The sequence below is a fragment of the Emydura macquarii genome, unplaced genomic scaffold (genome assembly GCF_026122565.2).
Source record: "Emydura macquarii macquarii isolate MOO-44397 ecotype Brisbane River unplaced genomic scaffold, CSIRO-AGI_Emac_v2 contig_1790, whole genome shotgun sequence".
Lineage (NCBI taxonomy): Eukaryota > Metazoa > Chordata > Testudines > Chelidae > Emydura > Emydura macquarii.
The window spans coordinates 492,907-509,981 of record NW_027131927.1 but is presented as its reverse complement, the minus strand read 5'-3'; the positions used below and the strand labels follow the sequence as shown (position 1 = coordinate 509,981).

Genomic DNA, 17,075 nt, shown 5'->3' with positions numbered 1-17,075 from the left:
GACTCTATATTGGTAATGGTCATGTCCCAGGGTGGACCTGAGAAATCAACTGAGAGCTGGTAGGATCGAGATGTGAAAGGAGGTCTCCTGGAGGTCAAGGGCTGAAAACCAGTCTCCCTGTTCCAATGCCAAAATGATCGGCGATAAAGTCTTGAACTTGAGCCTTAAACTTGTTGAGAGCTCTGCGGTCCAGGATGGGTCTCCAACCTCTCGCCCATTTGAGTATTAGAAAGTAATGAGAGCAGAACCCCTTGCCTCGTAGATGTTGAGGTACAGGTTCTATGGCTCCTAACTGGAGGAAGCAATCTCCTGGTATAGTAAACTCTCGTGAGAAGGGTCCCTGAAGAGGGACAGGGAAGGGTGCTGTGGAGGGGGTATGGCGGTGAAACGGATGGAGTACTCGGATCGGACGATTTCTAAAACCCATCAGTCCAACGTTATGAGTTCCCAGGCACTGTTGGAATGCTGCCAATCGGTGGCCAAATGGGTATACAACCATGGTCAGTTGTGTTAGTCGTGGAGAGTGGTCTTGCGGCGCCTCGAGCTGCCCATCATAAGTAGTGCTTAGATGCAGGGGGGTGGGACAAGATTTGCGGATAAGATAGCTTGCGTTTCGGGAATTTCCTTTTCTTCTTTTGCAGTTCATAATGGCACTGAGGTTGTTATTGAGCCGCATACGGTCTATGCTGGGACTAAAACATCTCTTTAGCCTGTGTGTAGATTCCCAGTGAACTGAGGGCAGCCCTGGAATCCTTCAGGGTATGAAGGGAGGTGTCAGTCTTTTCAGCAAAGAGCTTCATGCCCTCCTAGAGAAGATCTTCCACTGTAGACTGCACCTCTTTCAGGAATCCCGACAAGTGGAGACACGATGCCCATGGAGATGAACGTAGCTACCGTGCCAGCAGCGTCAAGGGCCAACTGCAGCGATGTTTTTGCTGATGGTCACCCCACCTATATGACGGCTTTAAAGTCTCCTAATGTGCCTCTGGCAGTTTATCAATAAAATCATTAAGTTTGTCGTCATTTGTCTAGTCATACTTGGCTGTGAGCGCCTGATAGTTGGCAATACAGAACGGTAAAGTGGCCGAGGAATATGCCTTCCTACTGAAGAGGTGCTTCTAATCTCTGTTATAGGGGGTAGCCCTGGACTGGTGTTGTCGACCATGGGAATTGACAGCGTCCACAACCATGGAATTGGGTGGAAGGTGGGAGAAAAGGAATTCAGATTCCTTTTCAAGGACATATTTGTCTGCCTGCTAACAAGTTGGTGCTACCGATGCCAGGGTTTGCCACACTGTTTTAGCTGGGTCTTCAGAGCTGGACAGCTGGAGAGCAGCAGCTGCTGGCTGAGTGCCCAGAAACGGAGGGGGTGGAGACAAACTACCACAGACACAAAGGAGGCGCGATTAAATAAGTTTGAGAACCACTGCGGTAGAATCACACCATGGCTTGCCGTGCACTACCTCACCATGGAGATAAGCCCTTCGTTAGAATCAGCAAGGCACAAACTGTACATCAAACCAACATGGCAGTATGGTAGCCTCTCAGTTACTGCTTCTAGTCCTAGCACACTTCCATACTATGACACCATTTATCATGCTCTGCTCAAGCCCCACATACATAATCATAGACAGCCATGGAGTTTAAGGCTAGAAGGGACCACCAGATCATCTAGTCTGACCTCCTGTATATCACAGGTCATCAACAGCACCCAGCACCCACAAGCTAAACCCAACCACCTAAATTAGAGTTAAGCATTACAGCCCATAGGAGACTAGACTATTATGTGCCACAGGCAGAGAATAGGAGGGACTAAGGAGCACTAGCGCCCAACCCCGCAACGGCAGGGAAATGATTACGTGAGATACACCCTGATAATCTTGACAAGTGACCAGCCCCCACATGCTGCAGAGGAAAGCAAAAAAAAACCCAACGTCACTGCAACCCTGACCTGGGGGAAAATTCCTTCTTGACCCCACATATGGCCATCAATTCAACCCTGGGCACGTGAGCAAGAACCAGCCAGCCAAGCACTGAGAAAGGAAGCCACCTCAGAGCCTTGGCCCACCCTGGCCAATATCCCATCTCCAGCCATCAGCAACCCTGATGCTTCAGAAGAAAGTCATCGAAAACTTGAACCCCACCACCCATGCTAGCAGGAGTCGCCTTACTTCGTGATGTGTGAACTGTAGCAAGTCTTCTGTACAGGTTCTTCTGTTTGGGATCTGGATGGAAGCCACTCTTCGTAAAATACACGTGGACATACATGGAGCCATTATGCTGCACACTCTGAAATCACACACACCAACAGTACAGTTAGTCTCCTCATTCCCTGCACTGGAAAACCAGGAAGAGCATTGCCCGAGACTATGAGAGCAGTCTGCATCAAGAAATGCACTGTGCCCATCAGGATCACTCCGAGGCACATGGTACATCCAGAAGAGGAAGGCTAATAGCACCCATTACACACCAGTCAGCCTACTGGCCAATCCAAAGTGATATGGATATTCCCTGGGCAATGTGAATTCTTAACACACAGGGCTCATACGAGGGGAACTTCAGGACACTGGCTTTATAATTAGATTTATAGATATCTACAATTCTAAACAAAGCTTCATCTTCACACAACCTTTGCTCTGTCCATGTAAGTGCCACAGTTTCCTTATTTCAGTCTAGAAGTTATTTTTTATTTGTATAACCATAGTGCCAAGGAGTCCCAGTCATGGACCAGGACCCTGTTGTGCTAGGTGCTGTACAAACCCAGCACAAAGGACTGCCTTGTCCATAAACTAGTTCTGTGCATAACATTTGCATAATGTGTCTGAACAGTGGGAAATAGCAGCTCTCTGAATGCTACTTGTCTAATCACGAACTAATGCACTGTGTCTGGCCATGAGTAAGGCAGGAGCCCACTCAACCATACAGAGGCTGCAATGCACTAAAGCTTTTGGGGTTACTCATGAGATGAGCCCACATGACGGATGAATAAGGCCATTCCCCAGACTGATTATTTGTATTACAGTAACACCATAGGGCCTGACTGAGATGAAGCCCCATTGCGTGGGTGCCATGCAGACACGGATGCTCTGAAAAACGTGCAGTTTAATAGCAGACAAGACCAAGTGGGCATAAAAGAAAAGGAAAGAATGGGGGTGAGAGGTTGAGACCAGTGATAGGATCACATGGCTCCACCCACAACCAAGCCTTATCATTGGTTCCACCCACAGCCCAGCCCAATCCAGCCCACTCAGTGGCTCCATTTAAAAAAACAATTTTTAAACATATTTATATGTTTAAAAAAAAAAGCAACCAAGCCAGGCCTCGGTAAACCCCCAGGGCCATCTATCTGGCCATTACAGCTGGCGGTTTCCTGCAGCAGTGGGTCTTTAGGAAGGATTCGGAGAAGGCTTGGGTAATGGCTTTACAGACTGGTTTAGAGGGGTTGCGCCATGCCTACGTATGGCCCAGAAGCAAGCATTATGACACGCAGGCAAGCGGGCTGTTGAGGCAGACGCTGCTGGAGGAGCGGCAGGGGACCACTTGATTGCCAACAGTAACAGATAGGAGGCAGGACCTGAAAAGTGACAGCAAGTAGCGGAAGTCTGGTGTGAGGCAAAAGGGGGAGCCAGTGGACCAAATGATAGAGGGAGAGTAATGTGGTTTGACTGACGCACCAGGAAAGCGATCTCAGCAGTGACATTTTGAACAGACCAGGGGGAGCAAGGAGTCAGAGAAGGAAGTTGTGGTGGATGGGACACGAGGGGCAGTATGGGCAGAGAGAGAAGACTGGGTTTGAGGGGATCTGAATAAAATGAGACATTCTACACTTCTCCATTACTGGCCGAGCTGCAGCTTGCCAGCCACCCAAAGACAACACTCATTTGCAAACAAGGAAATGGGGCTGGTTTTGCTAGGTGGCTATCTGACCAATGCCTTGTGCCGGTACCTCAGCATCTGACTCCTGTTCTGGAAAACAAGCACAGAAAGGACATCATAAGCAGGGGGTTTTACTGCTGGCAGAGTCAGGCAAGTGAAACTCAGGCTTGCCATGGAAAGCCAGTGAAACCTTAGTTATGGAAAGATCAGTCACTCTAAGATCCCTGAAAGCTGCAGAGGGGAAGCCTGCAATGCCTTAGCCTAAGCATTTCATCTGAGGCTTTAAAAGAAAAAGGACACAGGGCAAAAAAGGGGAGAAAATAACTCATCTCCAGTTCAGTGCTCCATTCTATGGCCCATTATCCAGCGTCAGGAGAAAAATCACCTAGGAAAAGAGAAATCAGAGTTACGTACTAACCTCAGGAATGTCTAACTCTGCATAATGTTCATAGCACCCATCTGCATTCTCACCACTGGTCCAGTCACCATAGACAAGATCCTGTTGCTCCCAAAACAGTGCTGAGGTGACATTAAAATCTGTGAAGTGCTCATGCTCTGAGACATACACGTGAAGATCCTGCAAGGAGAAGAGAGGAGGGTTGCTTCTGGCAGGCAGCGCAGCGTGATGGTGGCATTAAAATACTGAAGGGGGATACGTGAAGGGGGACCATCAGCCAGGAACAGTTACATAACCCTGGATGGGATGCCAACAGAAATGCTGTTTTACTTACCTTTGACATGCGGTTCTGCTCTGACAAGCAGCCCCTTCTGACTCACATGGGAACAGTGTCAGAACTGTCAGCTAAAGTAAGTTTCTCCTGCTTTTGACTCCTGTTAACCTTGCAGAGACAGCACGGCAATGAGAGGGGAACATGAGTCTGTTATGGCTCATGTCATCAGGATCTCTAGCCGCATGCCAAACTACCAAGTCCTGCCCTCTGTCATAGTGATGCGATCCAGGCAGGGCAACAGGGTTGCATAAGTTTAATTGCCTGCAGGATCTTTATTACTGAGCCAGAAAGACCCCAGCTTGACTCTCAGATCCCACAATGAGTTTGCAAGGAAAACAGCTGTATGTCTGTAAGCTGAGCAGGTTAGCTATGCAATCACTAAGGAATACTCCTGAATAAGAGTGTCTGCACAGGGAGTTACACTGGTATAGGTATAGAGGTTCAATTATATCTGTACAACTGCAAAGTTTTCCCATGTAGACAAGCCTTAAGGTAGTGTCCCCAAACTTTTTATGTTGCACTCCCCTTTATCCATAATTGACTCTGTCCACATCCCCACAGGAGCAAAGACAACCTGTGTGGCGCTCCCTCCCCATCCAAATGATTCTCTACACCCTTTTAGAGAGGCACGCCCCACAGTTTGGGGACCCCTGCCTTACAGGCTTCTAAGTGAAACACAGCAGTGCTTCAGGGTAGACACTACCTTTGCCGATGGGAGGGATTCTCCCATCGGCATAGGTAACCCACCTCCCTGAGAGATGGTAGCTAGGCCTGGCATTGTCTACAGTGGGATTAGATCAATATAGCTACATCTCTCAGGGGTGTGGATTTTTCACACCCCCAAGTCAGGCAGCCATACCGATGTAAAATTGTAGTGTAGACCAAGCCTAAGACAGAGAACATGGAATAAATTCTGTGATGTGACAGATCCATCTATGCTCAATGAGGCCACAGTGTCACTCTGAAGAACTGCTGCAAATCTACATGCTTAGGACACTGTCTAGTAACAGACTCCAAATGTGAGCGAGCCAACCCACAGTGGGAAATGCACTAATGTTACCCGGTCCCTTTTAAAGTTAAGAAAACAGACAACAAATGAGCACCTTGCTTCAGCTGCACCGTGGAGTAGTGGGTTAGGGGCAAGGCCCTACCGAGTCCACACCAAAGCTTCAGCACAAAGGAAAAAAGGCTGCTCAGGAAGGGCCCTTGCCCCAGGAGAAGCCCAATATGGAGAGAGAGGAGCAGTAACTATGCAGCAGGCTGGGAATTGGAGGCACGCTTGGGAGCAGAAGGAGGGGAAATGAACGCCCCGGCTCGAGATTCCATCTCTGGCAAAATCCCAGTGGGAACTGGAACTGGGCTCACAGAACTGAGCCTGAATCCAGGCCTGTCAGAATATACTGAAGAACCGCCCTTACCTCCGGAATTCACCAGCTGCACAGAATTAAATGTACCAAAGTACAACCCCCCCCAAACAGCTCTTTTCTCCCAAACTCCTCCCAGAAAGGTTCTCTCCCAACCATGTCACCCTCCCCAGAATCAGCCCCTTCCCTTCCGTTGCATCATTCACCTTTTCAAGGTTATTTTCACAACCACAAGGGCTAGAGGGTTTTTTTAAATGAAAGCTGAGATTTTGGCACAAGTCTATGTTACAGGGTGGATTCTGCAATCCTGTGCAATATAGGAGCCAATGCATTGCCCTTCTAGAGCATTTTGACAATTTCATCCTGTGTCAGGTACATTGATTAATTCAGTCTCGTAATCCCTGGGAAATAGTACCAATTTCCAAGTAGGGAAACTGAGGCACTGAGGTGCCATGACTCACGCACGGTCACACAGTGGTAGTGCAGGGTTCACTTTCCAGAGTTCTAGTCCCAGTGTGCTGCCCCAAGCACCGATTACTTTCCTTCTGGGACAAGAGGATACCAACGCCTGGACCACAGGAGGCATTTGCCCTACAGCTGAGACCAGCCGTAACAACTGTTCGATACCCATGCAGCTGCAGACGCTAGCCCTACTCAGAACCTGGGTCAGCTACCAGGCCTGCTCCTTTCACCATTACCATTAAAGTGTCTTTAGGGAAAAGATTGCGGCTTGGAATGTGGGATGCTCCGCCAGCGCTGGTCTGATCCTGTGGTGCCGGTCCACGGCGGAACCAACTGCTGATGGCCCAGATGATAAAGATCCTATGGAAGAAAGAGGGGGAGTGAATTCACACTGACCTTTTACCCAATCCCTCCTGCCACAGCCAAACGCTCCCTTAATCACATAACAGAAGCCCCATACACCAAGCCTTCAACTAAAGCAATCACAGATCTGTCAGGAGGATTGTGCTCGCTGTACAGCCAGACAGCTCTGGAAAGAAGAGGCTGTCACTGTTTCTCTCAGGCCACTGCTTTCAGTCACTTGACTTTTTCAGACTTTTACCCTGTGGGCACAAGAGGCCCAGCCAGGAGAGACTGGTTCTATGCCAGTTTAGGGTTGCAGACTCTTGCCTAGCCACATTAGGAAAAACTGACTAGGTCTGGGCTGGAATCTAAAACCAAGTATACTCAGTGCATGCCATAGGTGCACAGTGCTAGGTCGGCAGAGTGGAGAGAACACTTATTGAGATGAATGGGCCATTTCACATCTCTGTGAGCCTTCTAATCTGCATATGGGTGTGCAGAACACGTACCCCTACACTAGGCGCCAATAGGGGCTCTCAAATGTCTCCTCCCCCCGCCGTCTCTAGCTAGTAGATGGGCTCTTCACAGCTCCTCTGCTACCATTTTCCCTCCTCCTTCTGGCCCTTCTAGTTCTACCATGGGCATGGAGGGGTGGGGCAGAGATAACAGCTGAGAAGCAGCAAGGTGTGCCCAGCAGGAGGCCCCCCATCTACCCCACCCCCATAGGTGCCCCTCAGTCATAACCCCTTCACTGCTGCCACCCTCATGTCAAAATAAGACCAACGGAAATTCACTGCGAAACAACTTAAAGTAGAATGAAGGCTGCTTCATGTCCTACCGGAACCTGAAGGATGGACTACATCCACAGTTCCTGCTTTTCAGAGGTTTAAGTTTAGTTTTCCCCCATATTCTGGAAGGGGCAAAGGCAGCAGTCACTGGGCAACCTGAACTCTGCATTAACAAACCTCTCCGGCAGTCCACATATTCCTTGAAAAAGCAACAGACACGCCCACTAAATTCTCACACAATTCAACAGAGCAAGGTGATAACAGAGTAAGTGAGAATTCACTGCAATGCACAGACCACAGAAGTTGGCAGTAGAAGTCAGCTTTTCGGTAAGTACTCCAATCCTAAATGCACCTATGGAAGGCTGAGCTGATGCCTGAAAATAAACTATAGCAACACTGGCCAGGGACTGACAGAAGCCTTAATCACACAGAGAAATCTGCAGTACTGGATCCCTACATAAGTAGATTCCTAGATCCAAAGAAGGGAGCGCTGTGATCAGTTAGTCTGACCTCCTGTACGGCACAGGCCAGAGAACTTCCTCAAAATAATTCCTTTTGAACTACAGCTTATCAAGCAACGTGAATCAGCCCTTTGAACTCTGAGAGGGCATGCCAAGTAGATATTACAATGGATTTTGTACACTTAACTCTGAAATAGCTAACTGTAAGCGTTGCACATTTACAAGTGGAAAGTCCTCACCAACAGCCCTTCTGCAGGCTAAGTTGCATTAATAAATTGAAAAGTTAACAGTTCTAATCCTTTCAAGGTTCAGTACCACACAGGCATGCCAGAATGCCTTGCTTAACGCAGTTACAATACTAAGTGCCACAGTCAATAGCTACACTGAAGACTACACAGGTAGGAATTTATTTTCTAGTGAATTTAACATATTTTATAACTAGTTTTCTTTTGTGGCTAAGGGTACAGAAACCAGAGAGTAGGACATTTCAGGCACTGAATGTGCAGGCTGAAATTGGTGTCCTGCAAGCCTCACATCTACAGCATGGGCCACATTTCAAGCTCATCTTCTTTATCCGACCAGCCCAAGTGAGCCGCCTCCAAGTCACTGGGCTGGATTCTCACCCCTGCTCTATTGAAGGGAAACTTTCACCCTTGTCCTTCCAGGCCTCTGCTCCACTCTCACCTTACCCGCTCTCCCCACCCTTCCTTTGCCACAATGTAAGCCTCAGGGTACACCCACACCACACCAAAAATCCCACAACACCACATCCCAGAATTCAGGTCAGCTGGCGCGGGCTCGTGGTCTCAAGCTATGGGGCTAAAAATAGCCGTGTAGACTTGTGCTGGAGCCTGGGCTCTGAGACCCTCCTCCCCATGGGGTACCAGAGCCCAGGCTCCAGCCCAATCTCAAATGTCTACACTTCAGTTTTATAGCCTGGCAGCGCAGGCCCACGAGCTGACTCACGCAAGTGGCAGATGTGCCATGGGTCTTTTATCGCAGTGTAGACATGCCCTGAGAGCCTCTACTGTTCCACATGCCAGCCTGGCCCATGTATGGAACAACCGTCCAAGCCCTGTACCCCTGCTACTAGAAAAGATCGGTTTGTTTTGGCCCCTTTGCTCTCCTGAAAAATCCAGGGATTCGATGATTTAATTCTCTCTGCTGTCTCAACGACTCTTTTTCCTGGCCCACGGGCAGGAGGCTGGGTTCTGATCACTCCTGAGGAGAGTCTGCCGAAACGGAGAAAAGCGAGAGCACCCCAAGAGTAAGAGCATGATCCTGGGTGAGGGCATCAGGGAAAAAATATTTCTCTCCTTTTTGAAAAGAGTGGCATGGGGAGATGGCTTATTTTGATGAGGATGGGTGTTCTGTAGATGGAAGGCTAGGGCATGAAGGGCCTATGAGGCTCAGAAGGGTTTATGGGGAGAATGAGGGAGAGCTCCTTAGCAAGGGAAAGGCAGTGGAAGCCACAGGGGAGTTTGCACCCTGCAGCGTCTCATGAAGGTCCTTATTTGGCTGTCCCCTATAGCCATGACAGCCACCTTGAGAAGGCTGAGAGGGGAGCACAACGCTGCCATGTGCTGGATACACAGAGGCCCAGGGCTAGGGTGGAGAGCAAGTGAAGGACTCAAGCCTGTGGGTTTTAGCAGGACAAGGCAAAGCACAAAGGGAATTTGTACAAGAGGAAAACAGCAGCTGTGACCACTGCTCCTCCTGCTGATCAGAACTGTCTCACCGGTGCCCCATCCGTTTGTGGACCCCGCTTGTTGTGTCATGTCTGATTGTAAGCTCTCTGGGGGCAGGGAGACTCCTTGTTCCCAAGGCCAGAAGGGACCACTGTGATCATCTAATCTGACCTTCTGCATTACACAGGCCAGAGGGCTGCCCCAAAGTAATTCTAGGGCTGAGGTTTTAGAAAAACACCCAATCCTGATTTTAAAATTGTCAATGACAGAGAGCCATAACCCTTGGTATATTGTTCCAATGGTTAATTACTCTCACTGTTCCAGTCCGAATTTGTCTAGCTTCAATTTCCAGCCATTGGATCATGTTAGACCTGTCTCTGCTAGATTGAAGAGACCATTATTAGATATTTGTTACCCACATAGATACTTCTAGACTAAGCAAGTCACCCCTTAACTGTCTCTTTATTAAGCTAAATAGATTGGGCTCCCTTGAGTCTCTAATTATAAGACATTTTCTAATCCTTGAATCTTTCTCCTGACTCTTCTCTGACCCCTCTCCAATTTATCACTGTCCTTCTTGAATTATGGACACCTGAACTAGACACAGCATTCCAGCAGCAATCACACCAGTGCCAAATACAGAAGTAAAAGAACCTCTACTGCTACTTGAGATTCCCAATTATGCATCCCAGGATCACATTAGCTCTTTTAGACACACCGTCACACTAGGAACTCATGTCAGCTGATTCTCCACCGCAACCCCCCAAACCTGTTTCAGAGTCAGCACTACCCAGGATAGAGTCCCCCATCCTGTAAGTATGGCCTGCGTTATTCTTTCTTCCTTCAGTCCAGCAAGCTCCTTACCTAGCTCTCTTCAAATTCTTGGATGCAAGTTACCTGGACCCACTGTTTTAAAAATGTCTAACTTCAGGAGCTTCTGTTTAATATCCTCCAGAGATACAAATGGAATCTCTTACGTTTGTACAGCCCCATGACACTTCTGCAATATAAATAACAGAGTGAAATCCAGTTTTCGTGGGCTGTTGGTTTCTCCTGTAATCTGCATGAGTCAGACAAGAATCTTGGTCTTTGCTTCATGTTGTTCAATGCAAGGTCAGCAAGGACTCAAACATTGGCCAGCCATGATCTGACAAAGGATGAGTCCCCTGACTTGGTACAAGTTTGGCTGAACAACGCTGTCAGGATGGTTTTGGTGCAGATGTCACAAATTGGGTACACGTTGCAGTAAGAACCAAAGAAGAGATTGTCAGGGAGATGGGACGACAGTGCTGTTTACCTTTGGCCTGAAGCATGCAAGGCCTCTTGCCCCAATACCAGATCTGACAAAATGTGTTTGTGGGGTATGCAAGACCTGGGCTAAAGACAGGGTTAGGGCAATTGTAATGACAGCCTTGCTGCACCATGTCGTCGCTGAGGGAGCTGATCAAGTTCCCTGTGGGGTTGGAAAGACAAAGGCTGATGAAGTTTGGTGACTAAGATCCACATGAATAAAATCTTCTGAGTTGGCTCAGAATCCCATGGCCACCAGTCATCCACCCAAGTGGCTGCAAACTAAGCTGGGACGGCTGGCCCTACTCTGGATTAGAAGTTGGATATTGTATCTATGTCATGTAATGATCACTGCCTCCTGTGGTTTGAGATCAGGTCCCATCTCTCCTGTCAGGATGAGAGGCCTGTTTTGATGGCGCATTCTCACATGTGAGAGGAACCTGAGCACTTCCAGCGGGCTGTGGATGGACATTAGTGCACTGCCAATGGACTATTCCATCAGGGGTACAGTAGGATTTTACAGTGATCTTCTGTCATCAGCTATCAGCCCAGCAGCTCCAGATGCTGTCTTCTCTTGCTTAGTCCTCACCAGGATTTCTGGATGGCCCAAGACAGACAAAGTGAGAAGGACCGCCTAGGATGGAGTGGTCCATCACAGTCAGCAATTGCTGGATGGCTGCAGTTTAGTGGGGACAAGATTTAGGAGCTATGACACTTGCCCCAGGTTGGAAAAAGCCAGTCTGGTCTCGGAACTTGGGTCAGACAGGGGTCTGTCCCAGCTATAGAAGGCTTAGTCTGCTTTAGGCAAAAGTCTGCCCAGATTAGACAATTTGTTCCAGCCCAGAAAGACTGCCCATAAGAACAGCCATACTGGGTCAGACCAATGATCCATCTAGCCCAGCATCTTGTCTTCCAACAGTGGCCAATGCCAGGTGCTTCAGAAGAAATGAAAAGAGCAGGCAATCACTGAGTGATCCATCCCGTTTGTCCACTCCCAGCTTCTGGCAAACAGAGGCTAGGGACACTCACAGCATGGGGCTGCATCCCTGATCATCCTGGCTAATAGCCATTGATAGATCTATCCTTAATTAATTTATCTAGTTCTCTTTTTAATCCTGTTATAGTTTTGGCTTTCACAACATTCCTTAGCAACAAGTTCCACGGGTTGACTGTGCATTGTGTGAAGAAGGATTTCCTTTTGTTTGTTTTAAATCTGCTGCCTATTAATTTCATTGGGTGACTGCTAGTTCGTGTGTTATGTGAATGAGTAAATAACTCATCCTTATTCACTTTCCCCACGCCAGGCAAGATTTTATAGATCTCTATCGTATCCCCTCTTAGTTGTCACTTTTCTAAGCTGAAAAGTCCCAGAGTCTTCTGAATCTCTCCTCATATGGAAGCTGTTCCATACCCTCAAAGATTTTAGTTGTTCTTCCCCATACCTTTTCTAACCCTATCTTTTTAAAGATGGGGCAACCAGATCTGCACACATTATTCAAGACATGGGTGTACCATGGATTTATGAAGAGGCATTATGATATTTTCTGTCTTATTAAATATCCCTTTCCTAATGGTTCTTAAGATTTTTGACTGCTGCTGAACATCAAGTGGACGTTTTCAGAGAACTATCCACAATGACTCCAAGATCTCGTTCTTGAGTGGTAATGGCTAATTTAAATCCCATCATTTTGTATGTATACTTGGAATTATGTTGATAAATGTAAAGTAATGCACATTGGACAACACTGAATTTCATCTCCCATTTTGTTGCCCAGTCAAGTGGGATCCCTTTGTAACACTTCGCAGTCTGCTTTGGACTTAGCTATCTGGAGTAATTTTGTATCGTCTGCAAATTGTCACCTCACTGTTTATTCCTTTTTCCAGATCATTTATGAAAATGTTGAACAACACTGGTCACAGTAGAGACCCCTGGGGGACACTGCTATTCACCTCCCTCCATTCTGAAAACTGACCATTTATTCCTACCCTTTGTTTCCTACATTTTAACCAATTACTGAGTCATGAGAGGACCTTCATTCTTACCCCATGACTGCTTACTTTGTCTAAGAGCCCTTGCTTTCTGGAAGTCTAAGTACACTATATCCACTACATCACCCTTGTCCACATGTTTGTTGACCCCCTGCAAAGAATTCTAATAGATTGGTGAGGTATGATTTCCCTTTACAAAAGCCATGTTGATTTTTCCCCAACAAATCACATGCATCTAGGTTTCTGATAATTTGGTTGAAACTATAAAGAACAAATTTGCCTGGTACAGAAGTTAGGCTTACTGGCCTGTAATTACTGGGATCGCCACTCCAGATTGAAGTTTAAATTAAGAAGACTGTTAGACTGGGAAACCACCTTAAACAGAAGCTTGTTCCAGTCTTGAAAGTCTGAAGTTAACTTAGAAGTATAGAAGGGGCCTACACCAGCCCAGAAAGATAATCTAGACTTGAGTCTATAAAAGTCTAACTGTGGGAGCTAAACAACATGAAGCTGTATGGGAATCTTTAACCTATGATACTTCGGTTCCTATGGGACTTATATTTTATTTTCTCCTCCTGCATTTCTAATTCTCCTGACTCTCTACTTCTTTTCTCTTCACAATAGTAGAGCCAACGTTAAATTGCTGTCATCATCACCCCCAGCAGAAATCTCATCTGAATCTAATCAACTATGTCAATTTTTTTTTAAATTCTTTTGTAATGCCTGTGCAAAGATAAAGAAAAAAATTTGATTCTACCACATCTGCAAAAGCTCCAGCAGCAGATTTGTTTCAGGTAACAATCAACCTGATTAATCCAAATTCTTTCCATGCACTGGCTGCTGTGAAACCTTCCTATTTCCAAGAAAAGTGAGCAGATTTGGTTAGAACTGTCTGCAGTCACAGAGGCAGGACAATCTCTGAAGGGAACAGACACGCAGCTCTCTCCAGTCAAGTTTTGACTATGTACCCAACCCATACTTTATCTCCTCCTTCAGAGCTGCTAAAGGCTAGTGGAGAACATTAACATCTCCTTAGAGGAGGGCAGGATACTCACTGCTGTAAAGGAAGCATGTGTTCAGACTCATCCCAAAAGCTCTCATTTGATGCTGACAGCGATGGACTAATATCTAAAATTTCATTTTTGGTTATCATGATGGAAAAGCTGTGATAAGACACTCTGAAGTAGCTCGATGCCTCTGACTTCCCACTAGCAACCAGGCCTGTGAACTGGGTATATCACAGAGACTAGACTAATGATCTCCTTTCAGTAATGGATAAAGATTAGATGCTTGTGCCAATACTAGATCATTTGCCTTCAATATCGTGGACCATGAGGCATACGTTTCTCAACTACAGTGCATGGTAGAAGGAAAAAGCTGAGTTCAGGTGGTTTTGTTCTTCCTCCCACCTGGAGGAACCCGAAGGTTAGGATTAGGCTATGCTGTTCTGCCCCAAGAGATCTCAGATGTGGGGGACCGCAGCATTTGAGTTTTATTCAGCATGGATGGGAGGCTGGTGGCAGAGCTGGTGGGTGAAGTGCTGTCTGTATGCAGATGACACCCAACTTTATATCTTTGACACAGCCCAGAATGTGTCTTGCTCTTGCTTGCAGGGGTGGCTAGGCTGTGAGGTTTCTCAGGAGACCAGAGCCATGGGAGTTTTTAAGTGGTCAATGTTTCCTCACTGAATGGCAGTTTTTAATCTAGGGTGAGACTGCTGCTGCTTTGTAATGAACGTCAGAGCACCTACAGCCTGGGGCAAAGGGCTATGGGCAGCCAAATTGAAATTAGTATCAGATTTTCGGTATAAAACCTGATGAGAAGAACCAGCCGGGACTCACCTGAACAAGACGCCTTTGATGACTTGCCAGGCATTGGGAGCTGGTTGCTGGGGCTGGTTCTGCGGCTGGGTCTCTGCAGCCGGGTCCCCCCCGGCGGTTCCGTTACTCGTCACCTGCTTTGGAAGGAGAGGCAGAGACGGGCGGCGGGAGGGTGAGCAGCGTATACGGTAGCGGGGTCTCAAGCCATCACTTACTGCTGGTGGGAAACAGCCACACGTTGGGCAGCCTCCGGCACTTCCCCCTAGGCGGGCTGGCTACACGGGCCAAGCTTCCACTTAGGGCCGCTGGGGGGCGCCCCGAGCCGGGCCCAGCAGGGGGAGACGACGCTGAGGGCTCCCACAGCTGAAGAACCTGGACCATGGGGGCGGGGGCCCAGGGACCGACCCGAGCCGGGTCTAGGGACGGAGGAAGGAGGCGGGGAGCTGAGCCGGGGCCGGCCCGGCAGGGGAAGGGAGCCGGGCCGGGGCCGGGGCCGGCCCGAGCGGGGAAGAGCAGAGGGCCCCGGGGAGCCGCGCCCGGCTGGGGAGGGAGGCTGAGGGGCCCCGGCCGGCGGCCGCTCCGCAGCGCCGCGAGCCTTTACCTGCTCCGGGCCCGGGACAAGAAGCGCCGCCTCCGTCTCCGGCGCCGCCATCTTGCTGCGCCCTGACTCTGTCCGTGTGTGTGTGTCTGCGCACGCGCGCTCTGCGCGCGCTGTTCTCGCGAGACACCAACACGCCCCCCCCCGCCCACTGATCACATGACGACGGTCTGGGTCACGTGGCTGCCGCTTCGCGGGCGGGGCTCACCGCCACGACCGCTTCCGCCGGCGGCTGGTCTGAGGGCCGGGGTGCGTGTGGCACGTTATGTGGGTAGAGAGGGCGGGCCGGTTGTGGTGGCCCGGGCCGGGCGGGAACGTGAGGGGGGGGGTGTAGAGTAGTACTAGTGGGGTAGGGTGAGTTGCTGAGCCGGGGGGCGGTGTGCGGTGGGGAAGGTTGTAGTGGGACAGGGGGCAGCTGAGCTGGGGGGAGTGTGGTTAGTGGGGGAGCTGAACGGGCGGGAGTTTAGCCGTGGGGGTGTGGTGGGGGCAGGGGGGAGCTGGGTCTGTGGGGCATAGTTAGGGGGAAGCAGAGCGGGGGAGGGGTGCAGTGAGGCTGCGGGGGGGGGGGCGCTGAGGCACTGGGGGAGGGGTGCAGTGAGGCTGCGGGGGGGAGGGGGGAGCTGAGCCACTGGGGGGTGTGGTGAGGTGGGAGAGACCACAGCTTTCATCTCTTATTTTACGTGCCATTCAGTGTCTCTCTGCTGCTACAGCTAAAACCTGCGGTGTGGGGCCGATTGCTGGAAACTCAATCCAGAGTGCGCTGCTCATAGTCTCTGTGCCTCAGGTCCCTTTCCCTGCATGTGGATATAGCACTTTTCTGTCTCCCAGTGGGGTTGTGAGGTTACATACTGAGGTGCTCATACCACAGTGTGGGAGGGAGGCCTGATAACAGCCTTAGATAGGTTAAACAGACTACTTTGTTTTAAAGCAAAGCCATTTAAATCACCCATTGTAATCATGATTTAAATCAGCAAGCAGGAAACCTTCATTTGGATAATCAGTTTTAATCTTTTGCATTTGAATGGTTCAATTCTTTTCCTAAAGACATGGTGAGTCTCATGTTGGTAACCATTAAAACATGTTGATTTGCAACTAAGTATAGTTTTTACACTAAATTTGGTACTATATGTTGCTAACAAGGGGAATGCACTATCATAGGCATGCACATGGGGTGTGCCCAGGCACACTCTAATGCAGGGGAGTCAAACGTTTGTTATCCAGCCCGCAAACTTTTTTGATGTTGGCCGGTAGAGCTGCTGCCGAAAGAGCAGCCAGCGCATGCGATTTCTCATCAGATGGCAATGGAACAGTGAGCTGCCGCCAAAAATGAAGTAGCCGCATGATGCTGCTGCGGGCTGGAGCACGCTGCGATATGCCGCCGAAATCCCACTCATCGTGAGCTTTCTCGGGGGACACTAGGACGTGGTGGGAAATTCAAATGTGGAGGAATTGAGTTTGACACGCCTGCCCCTGATAAAGATCCTGGGTGCACACCCTAATGAAAATACCCTGGGTTCACACCCTAATAAAATGTGCTGCGCACGCCTATGTGCACTATATTGATACATATTTATGCAATTATATAGCTTAACATATATTCAGTTTCTTAATTTTTACATTTGTTTCTGTTTTGTTAGAAAATGGTGAATGACACATTTTGCTAGAT

The 17,075-nt window shown here is 48.7% G+C and overlaps 1 protein-coding gene across 2 annotated transcripts in view; it reads right to left on the bottom strand.

The window, feature by feature from the left end:
* The window catches only part of CLPTM1 (CLPTM1 regulator of GABA type A receptor forward trafficking), a 32,973-nt gene extending 17,448 nt beyond the window's left edge, over window positions 1-15,525 (bottom strand). Inside the window, exons 1-5 of one of the 2 annotated variants that reach the window (XM_067556504.1) lie at window positions 15,413-15,525; window positions 14,833-14,948; window positions 6,670-6,793; window positions 4,295-4,453; window positions 2,172-2,289 (exon numbers count right to left, since the gene is read on the bottom strand). In XM_067556504.1, the coding sequence (XP_067412605.1) occupies window positions 2,172-2,289; window positions 4,295-4,453; window positions 6,670-6,793; window positions 14,833-14,948; window positions 15,413-15,463 (568 nt within the window). In that variant the 5' untranslated portion in view covers window positions 15,464-15,525. The remainder of the gene's footprint in view (window positions 1-2,171; window positions 2,290-4,294; window positions 4,454-6,669; window positions 6,794-14,832; window positions 14,949-15,412) is intronic. The other variant, XM_067556505.1, reaches the window with a different exon arrangement.
* Window positions 15,526-17,075: the final 1,550 nt, after the last annotated feature.